The 12,704-nt window shown below is 40.7% G+C and overlaps 1 protein-coding gene across 2 annotated transcripts in view; it reads left to right on the forward strand.

Moving 5' to 3' along the window:
- TAOK1 (TAO kinase 1) overlaps positions 1-12,704 on the forward strand; it is a 66,723-nt gene that overhangs the window by 20,004 nt on the left and 34,015 nt on the right. For both annotated transcript variants that reach the window (XM_050908773.1, XM_050908774.1), the window contains exon 2: positions 11,725-11,951. In XM_050908773.1, coding sequence (XP_050764730.1) covers positions 11,820-11,951 — 132 coding nt within the window. In that variant the 5' untranslated portion in view covers positions 11,725-11,819. The remainder of the gene's footprint in view (positions 1-11,724; positions 11,952-12,704) is intronic.

Consider the following 12,704-nt stretch of genomic DNA (forward strand, 5'->3'; position numbering starts at 1 on the left):
TGCTCTTACATTTTATGGACTCTCCCCTTGTTCTTGAAGTCTGAGCACTTGACATGGCCTTCTTATGTATGATTTTTAACTCCTACACCTTTTGTCTTCAAGCTTAGTTTGTCGTCTTGGGCATTTACGACTTCCTATTTCTGAGGCCTTTTTGTACTGTACTTTCATTTTATTGCTAGATGTGAGTGAAGAATAATAGCCAGGAGCAGACCATGGCAGAGACTTCCTTAATGTATTGTCAGAAATTCTATATTATTTTCCTAATTGATTCTTCATGTTGTTTTTTCTGAAGAAAAGTCTGGCATTGTCTTTGCATAATTGTGCAGTTACTTTCATTGAGGTGTCTGCACAAGGCTCAGCTCCTCAGTTATGTTTAGTTTAGGAGTAGATATGTGCTTGACGGCTCTTTACTTTTTGACCTTTCATCTCTTGCCTTGTTGCTCATTCGTGTTGTTTTTTAAGGTTCCTGTGTACTTTCTGGTACTGTCAGCTGCCCTAAATATAACTTGTCATGTTCTTTTCCCTCCCGTTCCAGATCTTAAATGCAAATATTATGCAGGATCTGCACAGTATCTGTGGTCACTCTGGTTGCAAGGGCCTTTTCCCTTGCTCAAAATGTGTAATCATGTATCTGACCTCTTGCCTTTTTCAGAGTTTTCTGTCAGTTCAGAGGTGATGTTTCTGTTCTTCACCTATGGCTAATTAATACTCACACTAATTTTGTATACGAGACATTGCCCACTTCTTTTTGAATATCCTTTTGAGTAGTTCTGTTATTTTAATGATATGTAGTCTAGTGCATAAATGTTTGGCTCGTTAGTTCTTAGTGTATCACAGTCACCAAGTGACTAGCATGTTACTTCCACTAATTGTTAGTTCAGTTAATTCGTCTGTTCAGTTTGGCTGCAGCCATTGTGGGGAGCTTCTCTGGAGCAGCAGCCGTTGGAAGGGAACAGCAGTTGTGACAAAAGTATACGTCACTCTGGAGCTACGTCAGACTTTTAGGGCAGCTACTTACTCATCTCCATAGGTCAGTAGTGTTTAATTTATGAGTTTATTGAAGGACCAGCTTTCTTGGTGTATGGTCTGTGACAGCACCATACCTTATACCTAGTCATCTTCGTTGTGCGGATAATTTACCTTCTTGCGTGTGCCCTTGCTCTCCTGCCTGGCTTTTTTCCAGCCCGCTAGTGGATCAGGCTGGGCGACCGCCTGAGGCTTCTCGCTGTCACAGCTTGGTTTTTAAGATTATTCCCACAGAATCTTCCAATTTTCTCTTGGATGTTTCTGTTTGTATTTGACTTTATTTTCTAGTTTAGGTCCTTCCTACTGGCTTCAGTTTTGCCAGGGTCATACTTGCTCAAATAAGAGTCTGACCTGTGGACTGGACGGGTTGGACATAGCCTCTGGCTGGGGTGGACATGTGTCCTGGCGTTCTTCTGCACTCCAGTGAATTCAATTGCAAGCTCAATTTAAACATTTTCATTTTTTTCACTTATTGGTCAGAAAGACTTTGAATTACTTCTTTTCAGGCCTCCTTTCTAAAACTGTGTGTGATACTGCTACTTTTTAATTACTTCTTTTCTCAAGGGTAATTATCTATATTGTGAGCTTTAGTAGCTTATTTCTGAGTTATTTATGCTGAATCCAAAATAGCTAATTTGCTTACGTTTACTGTATTTATTGTTCTGGGGCAAAATTGCTCAGGGGTCAAGAAAAGGTTTCTTTAAACTCAAGTCCCATTAGGATATCTGAGTAATTTTTTTTATGGGCAGCTGAAGTTTCCCAGTATTTTTGCCTCTAGACTTAATTGACTCTCTGTGCAAGTAGCTGGCCACTTGCTAACCTCTTCCTGGCCAGTGTGCTGCCAGAACAGCATCTCCTGCACTGGAATCGTTATAACGTACGCTCTTTAGTCGGAGAGATGTGGCCACAGAGTTGTCTGTAGGTGATGCAGTCACAGAATGTGTATTAATGTGGTGCTTTATGTAGTAAAGGAAAAGAGTTGGCAACGACTGTGAACTTAATGAATTGCAAAAGAAGGGGGACAGAAGATTTAATTTTTTCCAGTTGCCTTCCTCATAGCTTTGCTAGCCTAAGGAATTACTAAATTTAGAGCTGACCTTCTTAATAAATGTACCAGAACTATCACAAGCAAAGACATTCAGGAGATGTTAGTGTTGAATATGTCAGGGTATGGTTAGCACTTCTTGAACTTTCATGACATTGGTCTCTGAGAAATGAATGCTGGCTATTCTTCAGCTATTCTGTAGGTCTAACTTTTGATCCCATGGGATGTTTTGTTTTAAATAGGAGAAAAAATACAGAATGCTTTTTGGCATTAATGTTTCTGTCAACTGCATTAGTAATGTCTTTTATTTCTGTTATTTAAGTGGTAGGGTCAGTAGGTAGATTTAGTGTTTCTCGGGTGAGTGATGTTGCAAAAATTGCCAGTTAACAAAACTAGTATTTTCAGGAGTACTGGTAGTGTTAGGTATATTTGTGTTTGTTTATAACTGGCATATGTAACTTGTCAAAATAGATTTAGTTTGTTCAGAATATCTGTCTAACACAGGAACAGTCTTACCCAGTTAGAGTTATCTTTTCCACTACTTAGAAAACTTGAAAGATTGTAGAAATAATCAGAAATACAAAAAACTTATCCTGTGCTTTCCATTTAAAAGGAAATGGAAATTGTTGCACCGTTGGCTTTACTGCTGGTGTGGATCGTCCTAACGAATATTTACACCCAACCCAACCCAGAAACACAGATCCTGAGCTTGTCAACGGAGGTTTGGGAAACTTAGCTTTCCTACCCTTTTGCTAGTGACATTCCTGGAAAGTAAAGATCCAAGCAGAACAGCTCAGCGGGATCAGAAAGTGTGCTGGGGTAAGTAATTCAGGGAGTTGATGATGGACATTTTAGTGTCAGAATCTTGAGAGGAAATCAAAGTAAGCCACAGAGTCTACAAGTGCATGTATAAGAGAAATGCAAGCAGTACTCTAAAATAAAAGTGTCTTCCTGAGGCTATTCTGTGAAGAAGTATAGCACAAGAAAAAAACACAAGTAGAGAAGCAGAGAAAGAAAGAAAAAAAAAATCTGCAAAGAGGCTTTTCAAGGATAGAACCATTCCTCAAAAATATTTTTAAAAGAAATTGAAAAAGGCATCTTACTGGAATGATAGGCTTGCTCTTTGTCAGATGAAGAAAAATTTACCATGTTGGGGAAGAAAAGCCTGTTTGAACATAGGTGCTCACGCAGACAAAAAGCTGCCAGAATTCACCATAGTATCCAGGTGCAGATTCATCTTATCCTTGTAATCTATTCCTTCTAGAAATACATAGATGAGGGAATGTGAAAGTTATAAAGGGGACAGCATTTAATGACCATTCTTTGCTGTGAACTTCTGCTACGGAGGAGGATCTCAGTTCATTGCAGTAAGCAGTACTGTTGTTACACAGGTATACGTGGGATTGTAGACCACATGAAGTGCTCCTTACTGTCATAACGCAAGTTATGGAAGTGTCCAGCATGGCTGTAAGATCTCACCTGCTTCAGGCTTTGGCAGCAGAAGGGGCTCCTGACTCGGAGACGAGGCGATCTTGCCTTTTCCCTTCCCCTGGGGACTGGCAGAAAGCAGAGAAGCTTCTCATGTACGTAAGCTTGAGACTGAAAAGCAACGTAGAAAAGAGCAATGTCTGAGTGGGGCTTTCCGTGGTTCACAGCTACCTTCCACAATCCAGTTTTCTCAATGCGTTCCAGGTGTCTTTGTTCTGCTTGTAGTAGGCACTATTTCAGGATGGTTCCTTTTTTAATCAGTTCTGTGACAAGCATTTTGGATTTTTTTTCTGAATATTAAACATTTTTCTAACAGTCTCTTGTAGAACGCCATTCATCTGCACTTCCCTTTTCCTTAATGACAGGTACTCCTAGTGGATCCAGTGTGGAGAACAAGTGTACCAAAAAGAATGATTTTAAGATAACTAAGAGAAAGGCAAGTTCATTAGTCAGCCTTTTTTCATCTGAGCTGCAGCTCATTACTAAGTGGTAAAAGTAAGTTAGCAGGATCCCGAGGGAGATGTTCCCGAGTGCCTCTTGCCCCTTTGGCAGGGCATGGGTGAAGCTAAATGCCACTTGCTGCATCTCCAGGTTTTTCTTGTTTCATTTCTGGGATTTTCTTTTTTTTCTTCCTTAATTACCACTGTAGGAAGATTTCCAAATTGCAAAACTAGGAGGAGAAAAAGTAACATGTTGTTAGCTTGGTGGGAGAGGCTTACCCAAGTATGCAAGTAGACTGTGGTATGTGGTTTCACATGAATCAAGTGACTTAAAATTGCCGTCCGTTTTGAGAGGCTTGGAGATGCTGATAGACTTTCCATTGTCATAGTCACCTAGAATACAACTGTCTTGCTACAATCTGCCGTGGCGTAATTGAGCATGGACGGGAAGCTGATTTTTAGCTGTTCAAGGAAACAGCTGCCTTCTGCTATGAGCAGAGTGTAACTCGTCTTCCATGTGTGCAGTGCATATTAAGGCACTTGAGAGTTGCTCTGCTTTTGTCAGAACAGGAAAAAAAGAGTTGACTGGGTGGACCAGAGCCTAGGTTAAAAGAGATTTTAAGGAACATCCGCAGCATTTGGTGGGCTGCCAGGGCATTTTTTTGAATTGGAAAGCAATAAAACCCATGGTATATAGTTTTGACAAGCTTGCCGGAAGGAGAAATTGAGTGCAGTGATCAAGAATGTACTTTTCCAGTGATCATGAAGAACCTGATGAACATGTGTGTCTGTGTTTGCTGAGATGTGCAGAAGGATGGACAGAAGACGATCCTGAATTTGGCAGTATTGCACTGGCTGCAGATCCCCTGAATTTCAGATAAGCCAACAGAACTTCTGTCTGTGCCCTTATAGAAAGGACCCACCACAGCAGGCTGGCTAGCACCTGGCTTTTGATGAACAGCAAATAGTGATGGAACATATAGTAGGTAATCTCCGTCTGCCCTTTATCTTTCTGGATAAGGTAACTCCATGCATAGAATTCATCAGGCTGAAATTTTAAAGGCTGATTTATATGCAGATCACAAAATAAGTCAAAGGTAGTAGCGTCATTCCTAAAGTCACATGTATCAGCACTGCCTCGTGTGATGAGTGTTCATTTCTTCTGATGCTGGGCCTTCACCATCTTTTCTGATATGTCCCCACCAACTGTACAGCCCTTCTGCTTCCGATACCAGGTTAGAGTCAAATGATCACACTTACATCCCCGTGGGTTTGAGGGGTGGGTATTGCAACATACTGTTGTTGCCTGAAGAGAGTACACTGGTGTTGCAAAATACCAGTTTTGCCTGAAGAGAGTACGTTTCAGAGTAAAATGAGTAATTTTTTTTTTTATTTCTACTCAGACAATACATATGCTGTTCATCACATTTGTTTTTTCTTTCCATACGTTGTGGCCTTGTTTTGCAGTGTTGTAGATCAGGTATTTTACCCTCAGTCACATAACAGCCAGAGCTCAGCCTCCTGTGCTCGGCAGTGCAGTCTTGATCAAGTGGTGATGTGCCGGGGTACGCAGTTGTACGTTGTGCTGGGAGAGCCTCTTTGGTGTCTCAGATATATGTCAGAGAAGAAGCTTCCTCTACCCAACAGGCAATATGATATGATACTGAAAGTTCAGCTGAGGTTTCCTCTGCATGATTTATAACCAAACAGCTCATACGTGCTGATATTTTTGGTTTGTATGCTAGAAAACTCTTATTTAAGTGTTTTTTTCTGAAAGCATGTAGAATAGTGACTAGTTCACATTTTGCATAAAGCAGCAACTTGCATTCTGTAACTTCGCTTACTTTTTTTACCTTACAGGCTTTTATTCAGAGTCGATCAGAAATGGGGAGTGATTTGTCTGCTACTTCCAAAGAAATTGTGCTTTCAGGTCAAGCATTCAATGCTATACAGAAATGTTTAAAAGTCAGTATTTTAAGCGTTCTTACCATCTAATCATTCTTCAAGCATTCTTACCATCTAACTCTCACTTCAGGCATAATTGCAAGTAAAAGAAAAAAAAAAAGAAAAGTTCTTTCAATAGGTCCAGTTTACCATATTTATGACAGTGGTGGAAATTTTCAGTGTCAGCTGGAAGCCATTCAGGAAATTTTTAATAGTGTGTTGAGAGGATAATTTAATCTCAGCTTCATACACTCCCCGGATCTGACCCATATGCAAGTAAGAGAAAATCCCTTTTCCCTTTTTTGACAGTTGCGTGATGACACTCATTCCCCATCTATTTGATGCTCTTGCATTAGATCCTGCCAGAGGAAATTGCACTAGAATTTAGCAACTGTTTGCACTACATGCAATGCAGATGCTTTAAAAAAAAAAAAAAAAAAAAAAAAATCTAAATATCAGTTTCCAAATGAAGTTATGTTGTGGTGGGCTGTTGTTTTTTGGTGTTGGGTTTTTTTGTTGGTTGTTTTATTCCCGCTCTGACTTTGAGTAAGAAGACCTGCAAAGGATCAGTATTTTTCTGTGTTGAATATTCACTTTATAGTCTTTGCTGTTGGAGTGTGCAGCTCTACAGATCATAGGTGCTATAACTGGTCTCCTGGTTTGTTTGTTTGTTTTTGGTGTCATGTATATTCTATCAGGTAAAAATACATAGTGTACCTACATTTGATACTAAAGATAAGTTTTTGTAGATTTTACTGTGCTAAGTGTGTCATATAGCAGATGACTGTAACATAAAAGGACATTTTATGTCTCAAATTGCAAATAATTTTTTGTGAATAATTCAGTAATGGAGGACAGCATTCCTGTCGGCCTCATTAGCCATCATAGGAGTCTGTGTAGCGTGCCTCTTGGTACCTGGTGAAACGGAGAGAGACACAGGATGATGGATGCATAAATCTGTTTGTTGTTTCCATTTTGTGCTTACATGGTATTTGTTTAACTCCGGTTATAATATTCTTGTGTATAGAAGCTGAAGGATGTTGAATATGTTGATTCCTTGAAACTTCATTTGTACGGACAAAGTGTGCTGCTTTTTAATGCTAATAATCTATGAGCAAGCCTGTATTGTAATTTGGTTTCTGCAAACCTTTGAACCATCTTAAGGAACTACAAATGCTTTGATGCATCTCATGGTTAGTGTAACCGAATACCTTCTAGTCACCATCACTCTCACTGAGTTGGTGTGGATGTGAACTTGAGAAACAATATGACAGATAGATGGAAATCTCAGTGAGTAGGTTCCCTTCTTTGCAGGGAAGGCTAAGTACGTTCTCTTCTTAGTACGTTGGGTTTATTACATGAAAACAGTTATCTATGACACTGACAGCCGTCAGATATTTTAGTGTAGTGTGAACAGATTTTAATTTCTCTGAGGTCTCTGTAGCATAAGGCTTAAATATGCACTTTAAATAAGGCAACTGACCATTTAGAGCTTTGCTTGTTCTGCTCTGCAGGATCCCAGGGGATGTTAGTCACAGGGGTGGGTCTTACTTCAGCTTGAGATGACATGGCAGGCAGGGAGGCAGAAAACTCCGAAGAGAACAGGTCTTACCCTGTCCTCATCTTCAGCTGCCTTATGTCAGTGGTTCAAGGTGTGTGTGTGTGTACATTTAATATAGCCATAATTACAGGGAATGTAGCATCTTATTGATTTATAGACTTTTGTGGATGTGTGCATGCGGTTTCTACTAACTGGTGGTTGTTCAGATGAAAGTAATTTGATAAAACATTTTGGCCTGTAGTCGGTGTCATTTACACTAGTAATGGTAGCCACTAACTAAATGTAGTTAGTTCAGCCTACTGTATGGAAATAGAGTTGGTCCAGTCTTGTGCTTTGGTCGTTCCCTGGTTTATTTTGAATCTTTCTCACATTCCTACATCACCTTGTTGATTATGAGTGGAATTGATCTAAGTACCAGTAGTTGTGTTGTATGCAATGCAGTATTCTCTCTTTGTGTGAGTGACAACTAGGAAAAAATGTGGAATTTATTTTATCTAATTTTAGCAGCCTGCAAGGTGGTTTGTAGGTAGACTGCCTCTTCAGGCAGCGGAGAGACGGGCATTGTCAGAGGGTGCCGTATCCTGTTTGCGGTGCCTGTCTCTTGGCCACAGCCAGGATCCGGCCACCTGACCTGTCTAAGGTGAGATGATCAGGCCCATCCACTGGGAACAATTGTGTTTAACAATATAGCTGCACCGATCCAAAAAACCTGTAGTAAAGAGACTGCATTGGTGGAAGAATGTAAAAAACATAAGTGCAGCTGCCTGCTGGTATATGATTTAATTTTCAGTGCAGTTTAGTTGCAGGATTTTTTTTTTTTTTTTATCTTAAGACTTGTCTGTATTTTAAATACATTTAAAATAATGCAGTAACCATGTTGCATGCCACTTCTCCTAACTTCAGTTCCATTTCCCCAAAATGTTCAGGTGTCATTATTGCAAGACAAGAGGCAGAGCATCTTGGCTGCTGGCACTGTCGGGCTTTGGCAGGCAGCGTGTGTTGTCTGGGTAAAAGAAGACTGAGGGAATTTAATATTGTAGCATCCATAAAAAATGGGAGCACTTTATTAAGCAAGCCTGGGTAAAGCTTTCTTATGGATGGAATTTACATTAGTGCATTTTATTGTTCCATCTAAGCAGATCAAATGATAAGCGTAGTGTCATGCACACGTTTGACTATTCTGTTAAATAGGTTTTAATACTTAATGTTTTTATTCTCATGCATTTCAAAGCAGCAATTATTTCCAAGAATAAAGATAATTAAATTTGTCTCGATGCTCGCAGGATTAAAGGGGAAAAAGCTGTATTTTAAGGTGTATCACAATAGATGAGGAGTTCTGCTCTGATTTGCCATTCGAAGTCCAGCAGCACAGTAGCCAGTCCCGTACCACTATCTGCATGTATTGTCAATGAGCCTGGTAAGAGTTTTAGCAGGGGTAAAAAGTGTTGCCTGTTGATGACATTTCTGAGGCATGCTCAGAAATGATGCCAAGAACGAGTCTGGTGGCTGGTTTGGCATCCGGGGTAGCTGGGGAGGGGGAGAAAGCTGTAATCCATCTCAGCTGTGTGTGCGCAGGGTTTTTCTCCTCGCTCTGGCTCTCACACGCACGCTTGCTCGCAGGGACATGTGACTTTTGGCCATATTAGCAGGTTTATCCAAGCCTAGCCCCTCTGACTAACAGATGTAGGGAAAAGGGCATTCTGGGATTGCAGCAGTTGCTTTTGAACAACAATGTCCTTTTTGTAAGAATCTGATGCTTCTTAAAAGATGGAGCATGACATCATTACTGTCGATCCAAGAAACATTCCTTCAATAATACTGAGTGTGCTCTGGTTATCAGCTCCCTTCCCCCAGCTCCTTTCTCTCGCTTTTCTGACTGATGCTTTTTGTCTATTGTTTCATCGGGGGCTGTAAATGTGAAACAGTTGTCTTTCAGTGTTATGTGCTTGTTGGAGCTGGAATCAAGTGGAATATTGTTGGCTTATTTGGAAGAAAGAAAGAAAAATAACAAAAAAAACTTTTCTTCCAGTCTTCATAAATGTAGTGTGCTTCAGGTACGGGCTGAATTGAAGCTAATTATTTCCCTTCCCACACGGTATTAGTTACTGCGTTATGCAACGGAAGGTGGAGATATCGCAGTCCCGTTCCTGTGCATCTCACTCTGCTTCACTGGCAGTTGGGTATGTCGTGTGCTGATGCTGTCTGCTTCAAAGGCTCCTGTAATGATGCTGCATCGATACCAAATGTGTGCGTGCATGCTCGTGAGTGCAGTATAGCAGAGTTGTGGACAGCTGCATATTTTCTGTGTGTGTGTATATATATGTTTTTATACTTGGTCCACCACTGGGATTTGAATGTCGGTTTTTCCTTAGTCCCTGGGAGCGGGCTATCACGGAAACACATTTTGGGTTGCATTATAAATCTTTTTGAACTCTGACTGCTTGGAGGAAAGCTATGAAAGTGCTGGATTTCGCTTCCCTTCCCTGCGTTCTCTCTCCCACGCATGTCTTCATCAGAAAAACTGGAGACTCTTGCAGACTTTACAGCTAGGTATGTCTTGGCTGTCTCTTGCACAATCGTGCTCTCCTTGTAACGATGCTGGCAGTTATTTGAACTAACAAGGAGCAGGCAGTCTTTGGCACTTCCACATGCTGCAACTGTCTAGAGAAGAGTACCACTGAGCATAAACATGCAGGAGTATGTCTTTTTCCATCCTTGTAGGAATTGCTCTGCAGGGAGGGGAAAACAAATGATTCATTGATGGTCTAGAGGCTTGGAGAAAGGTGAAGTTTATAGTGTCCAGAAAAGGGGGAAAAGTGGACAGGGATAGGGCGTTCTGATACGTTGGTTAAATTCAGGTTTGGGTTTTTTGGGGGGTTTTTTGTTTGTTTGTTTGGGGGTTTTTTTTTTGCATTATGAAGATGTAAAGCTTCTTTAAAAAACAAATCTGAGATATGAAATATGAATAAAAAAAGCACAAGTTCTTGACCAGACAGGGATTTTTGGAAAGAAGTGAGCTGTGTGATTAGCTGTTTGCCAGTGACGCAGAATTGTTTTTATTGGTGACAATTTACAGGGAATTGAGAGGAAATCCCAATACTGAGGCCCTTCCTTTAGGAGGAGAAAAAAAAAAAGTGCATTTTAGTTGTAATGGTTGTTTGGCTTCACCTTTTGTAAAGATACAGTAAGATTTTAGCACAACTTGAAAGTATACTTTTATTCTGGATAGATTCCAAGACACACTTTGAGTAAATGAAAGCAAATGCACGGTGCAAACAGAAAGGATTTCATACATTCCCAATGGCATCTGAAGTTGCAAGTTCCTCTGAAGAAAATGTTTGCCAATGGACTATTGTAGAAGGCTGTATCATGTGCTATCACAATTAAAATATGTGTTTGCATCTGCTGAAGCAGAGTAGAAAGACGTGTGTCGTGTGTGGAACTGGGTCTCTCCTGTTCTGGATGCTGTTCCCCTAAAGAAGGGGGTTGCAAATAAGACTCTGAAGAGCAGGCACTTTGAGACAGAAATAATGAATTTGGATAAGAGAAAAAACCAAAAAGGACCGTGACTGACTTAGTTGTGGAAGGAGAAGCTTTAGAGAGGTGTTGTGGAAGGAGAAGCTTTAGAGAGATCTCCGTGTGCATGCTGAAATGAGTTAAAATTGATCACTGGCTGCTTCTTAGCTGGAGTACAATTGCAGAAGAAAAAAAATACTGAAGTGAATTAAAAAATGTAAATACAGATTAGTAAATGGCAGTGGTGGTTCATACATGTCATACTTGTACCATATATCTTGTCTTGCAAAGATCACGATATATATATGCAATTGTGTTGTCCACTTCACAAAGTCCAAACAATACTTGAAGACATAGTGGGCGTAACTCTTCAGAGGGAGGGTGTCAAGGTAATACGGGCTCACTAGTGACAAACTGCTTATCGCTGTAGGTCAGAGATTCTGTTGACTGCTCTGCAGGTGACTGAGCAGATGCTGGAGCGAGGAATGTGTCTCATTTTGTGTTTTGATTTTGATTGTTGTTCTGTAGAAATGCTTGACTGGTGTCACAGTGGGACTGTGACATTATCCCTGCAGATAGGTTGTGTTGCTTCATGCAACAGGGATGCTCGCTCTGGAAGAAGTGGAAGCTGTTCTGCTGTGGCTTTGTTTCTGGCTCTTTGAGAAGAGGATAATCAGTGAAGGATTGCAATCTTTTTCTTGCAGTAATCCATGCTGAAGAGGCTCCATTCATACAGATGAACCAAGGGTTGAGGCAGCACTTTAAACCCAGATAGTCGGTCGGCTAACTGCCCAGCAGGATGCCATCAACCAGCCGAGCGGGCAGCCTGAAGGACCCAGAAATTGCAGAGCTCTTCTTCAAAGAAGATCCAGAAAAGCTCTTCACAGATCTCCGAGAGATTGGCCATGGAAGCTTCGGAGCAGTTTATTTTGTAAGTAGCTCCGTGACTTGCGAATTTTAGCTGTGTCTCTCTTTAAACTGTGGATGTAGACTTTTTTGAATGTATTGAGGAAAAGAAGGAAAAGAAACTACTGTGAATCTTTTTATATGGTGTCTGGGGCAGAGATGTTTTCTTGTGTGTCTGTACAGTCTCAGTCCGTTCACAGACTAGCAGTATCTGTAAGGTGTTTGCATACAAAGAAAAAAGAAAAACTGGAAACGTGGCCCTTGCCCAGTGCTTTTAGGTGCATCGTTATGTTGCAAGCAGGGATTTATCTGCAAATTAAAACATGGACTTCTGCTCCATCGATTCTGACTGGCAATGCAGTTCTCTTGGTCTGATCGTCTCCTTACCATCTCTTGTCCCTTGAGAGAAATTGAGTTCTCTCTCCCTTAGTGCATACCCCAAGGCTCCCTTAAAGCCATTCTTTGTGTTTGACACCTGAATGTTGGTGCTTTTGTTGTCATTTGTCCTGTCACATCCTTCTCTACTGTAGGCAAGAATCCCAGTATTCATCTGCATAAAACTTACTTGAGTGAACGTCTGGACAGCAGAATTTTTCCCAGGCTGCTTGTATAGCTCAACTGGAGGTGGGATGTCTCATGGTAACCTCATTTGCAGGTTGCTGTATGTTAACCAAAGTGCATACTGTGAGACCTTCATTAAAAAAACATTTTCCTCAGAAAACCTTTTCACATTTATAATTATAGGAGGTGTGGCCAAACCTGCCAATTTTCCTTCAGA

This window comes from Gymnogyps californianus, chromosome 20 (assembly GCF_018139145.2).
Source record: "Gymnogyps californianus isolate 813 chromosome 20, ASM1813914v2, whole genome shotgun sequence".
Taxonomy (NCBI): Eukaryota; Metazoa; Chordata; class Aves; order Accipitriformes; family Cathartidae; genus Gymnogyps; species Gymnogyps californianus.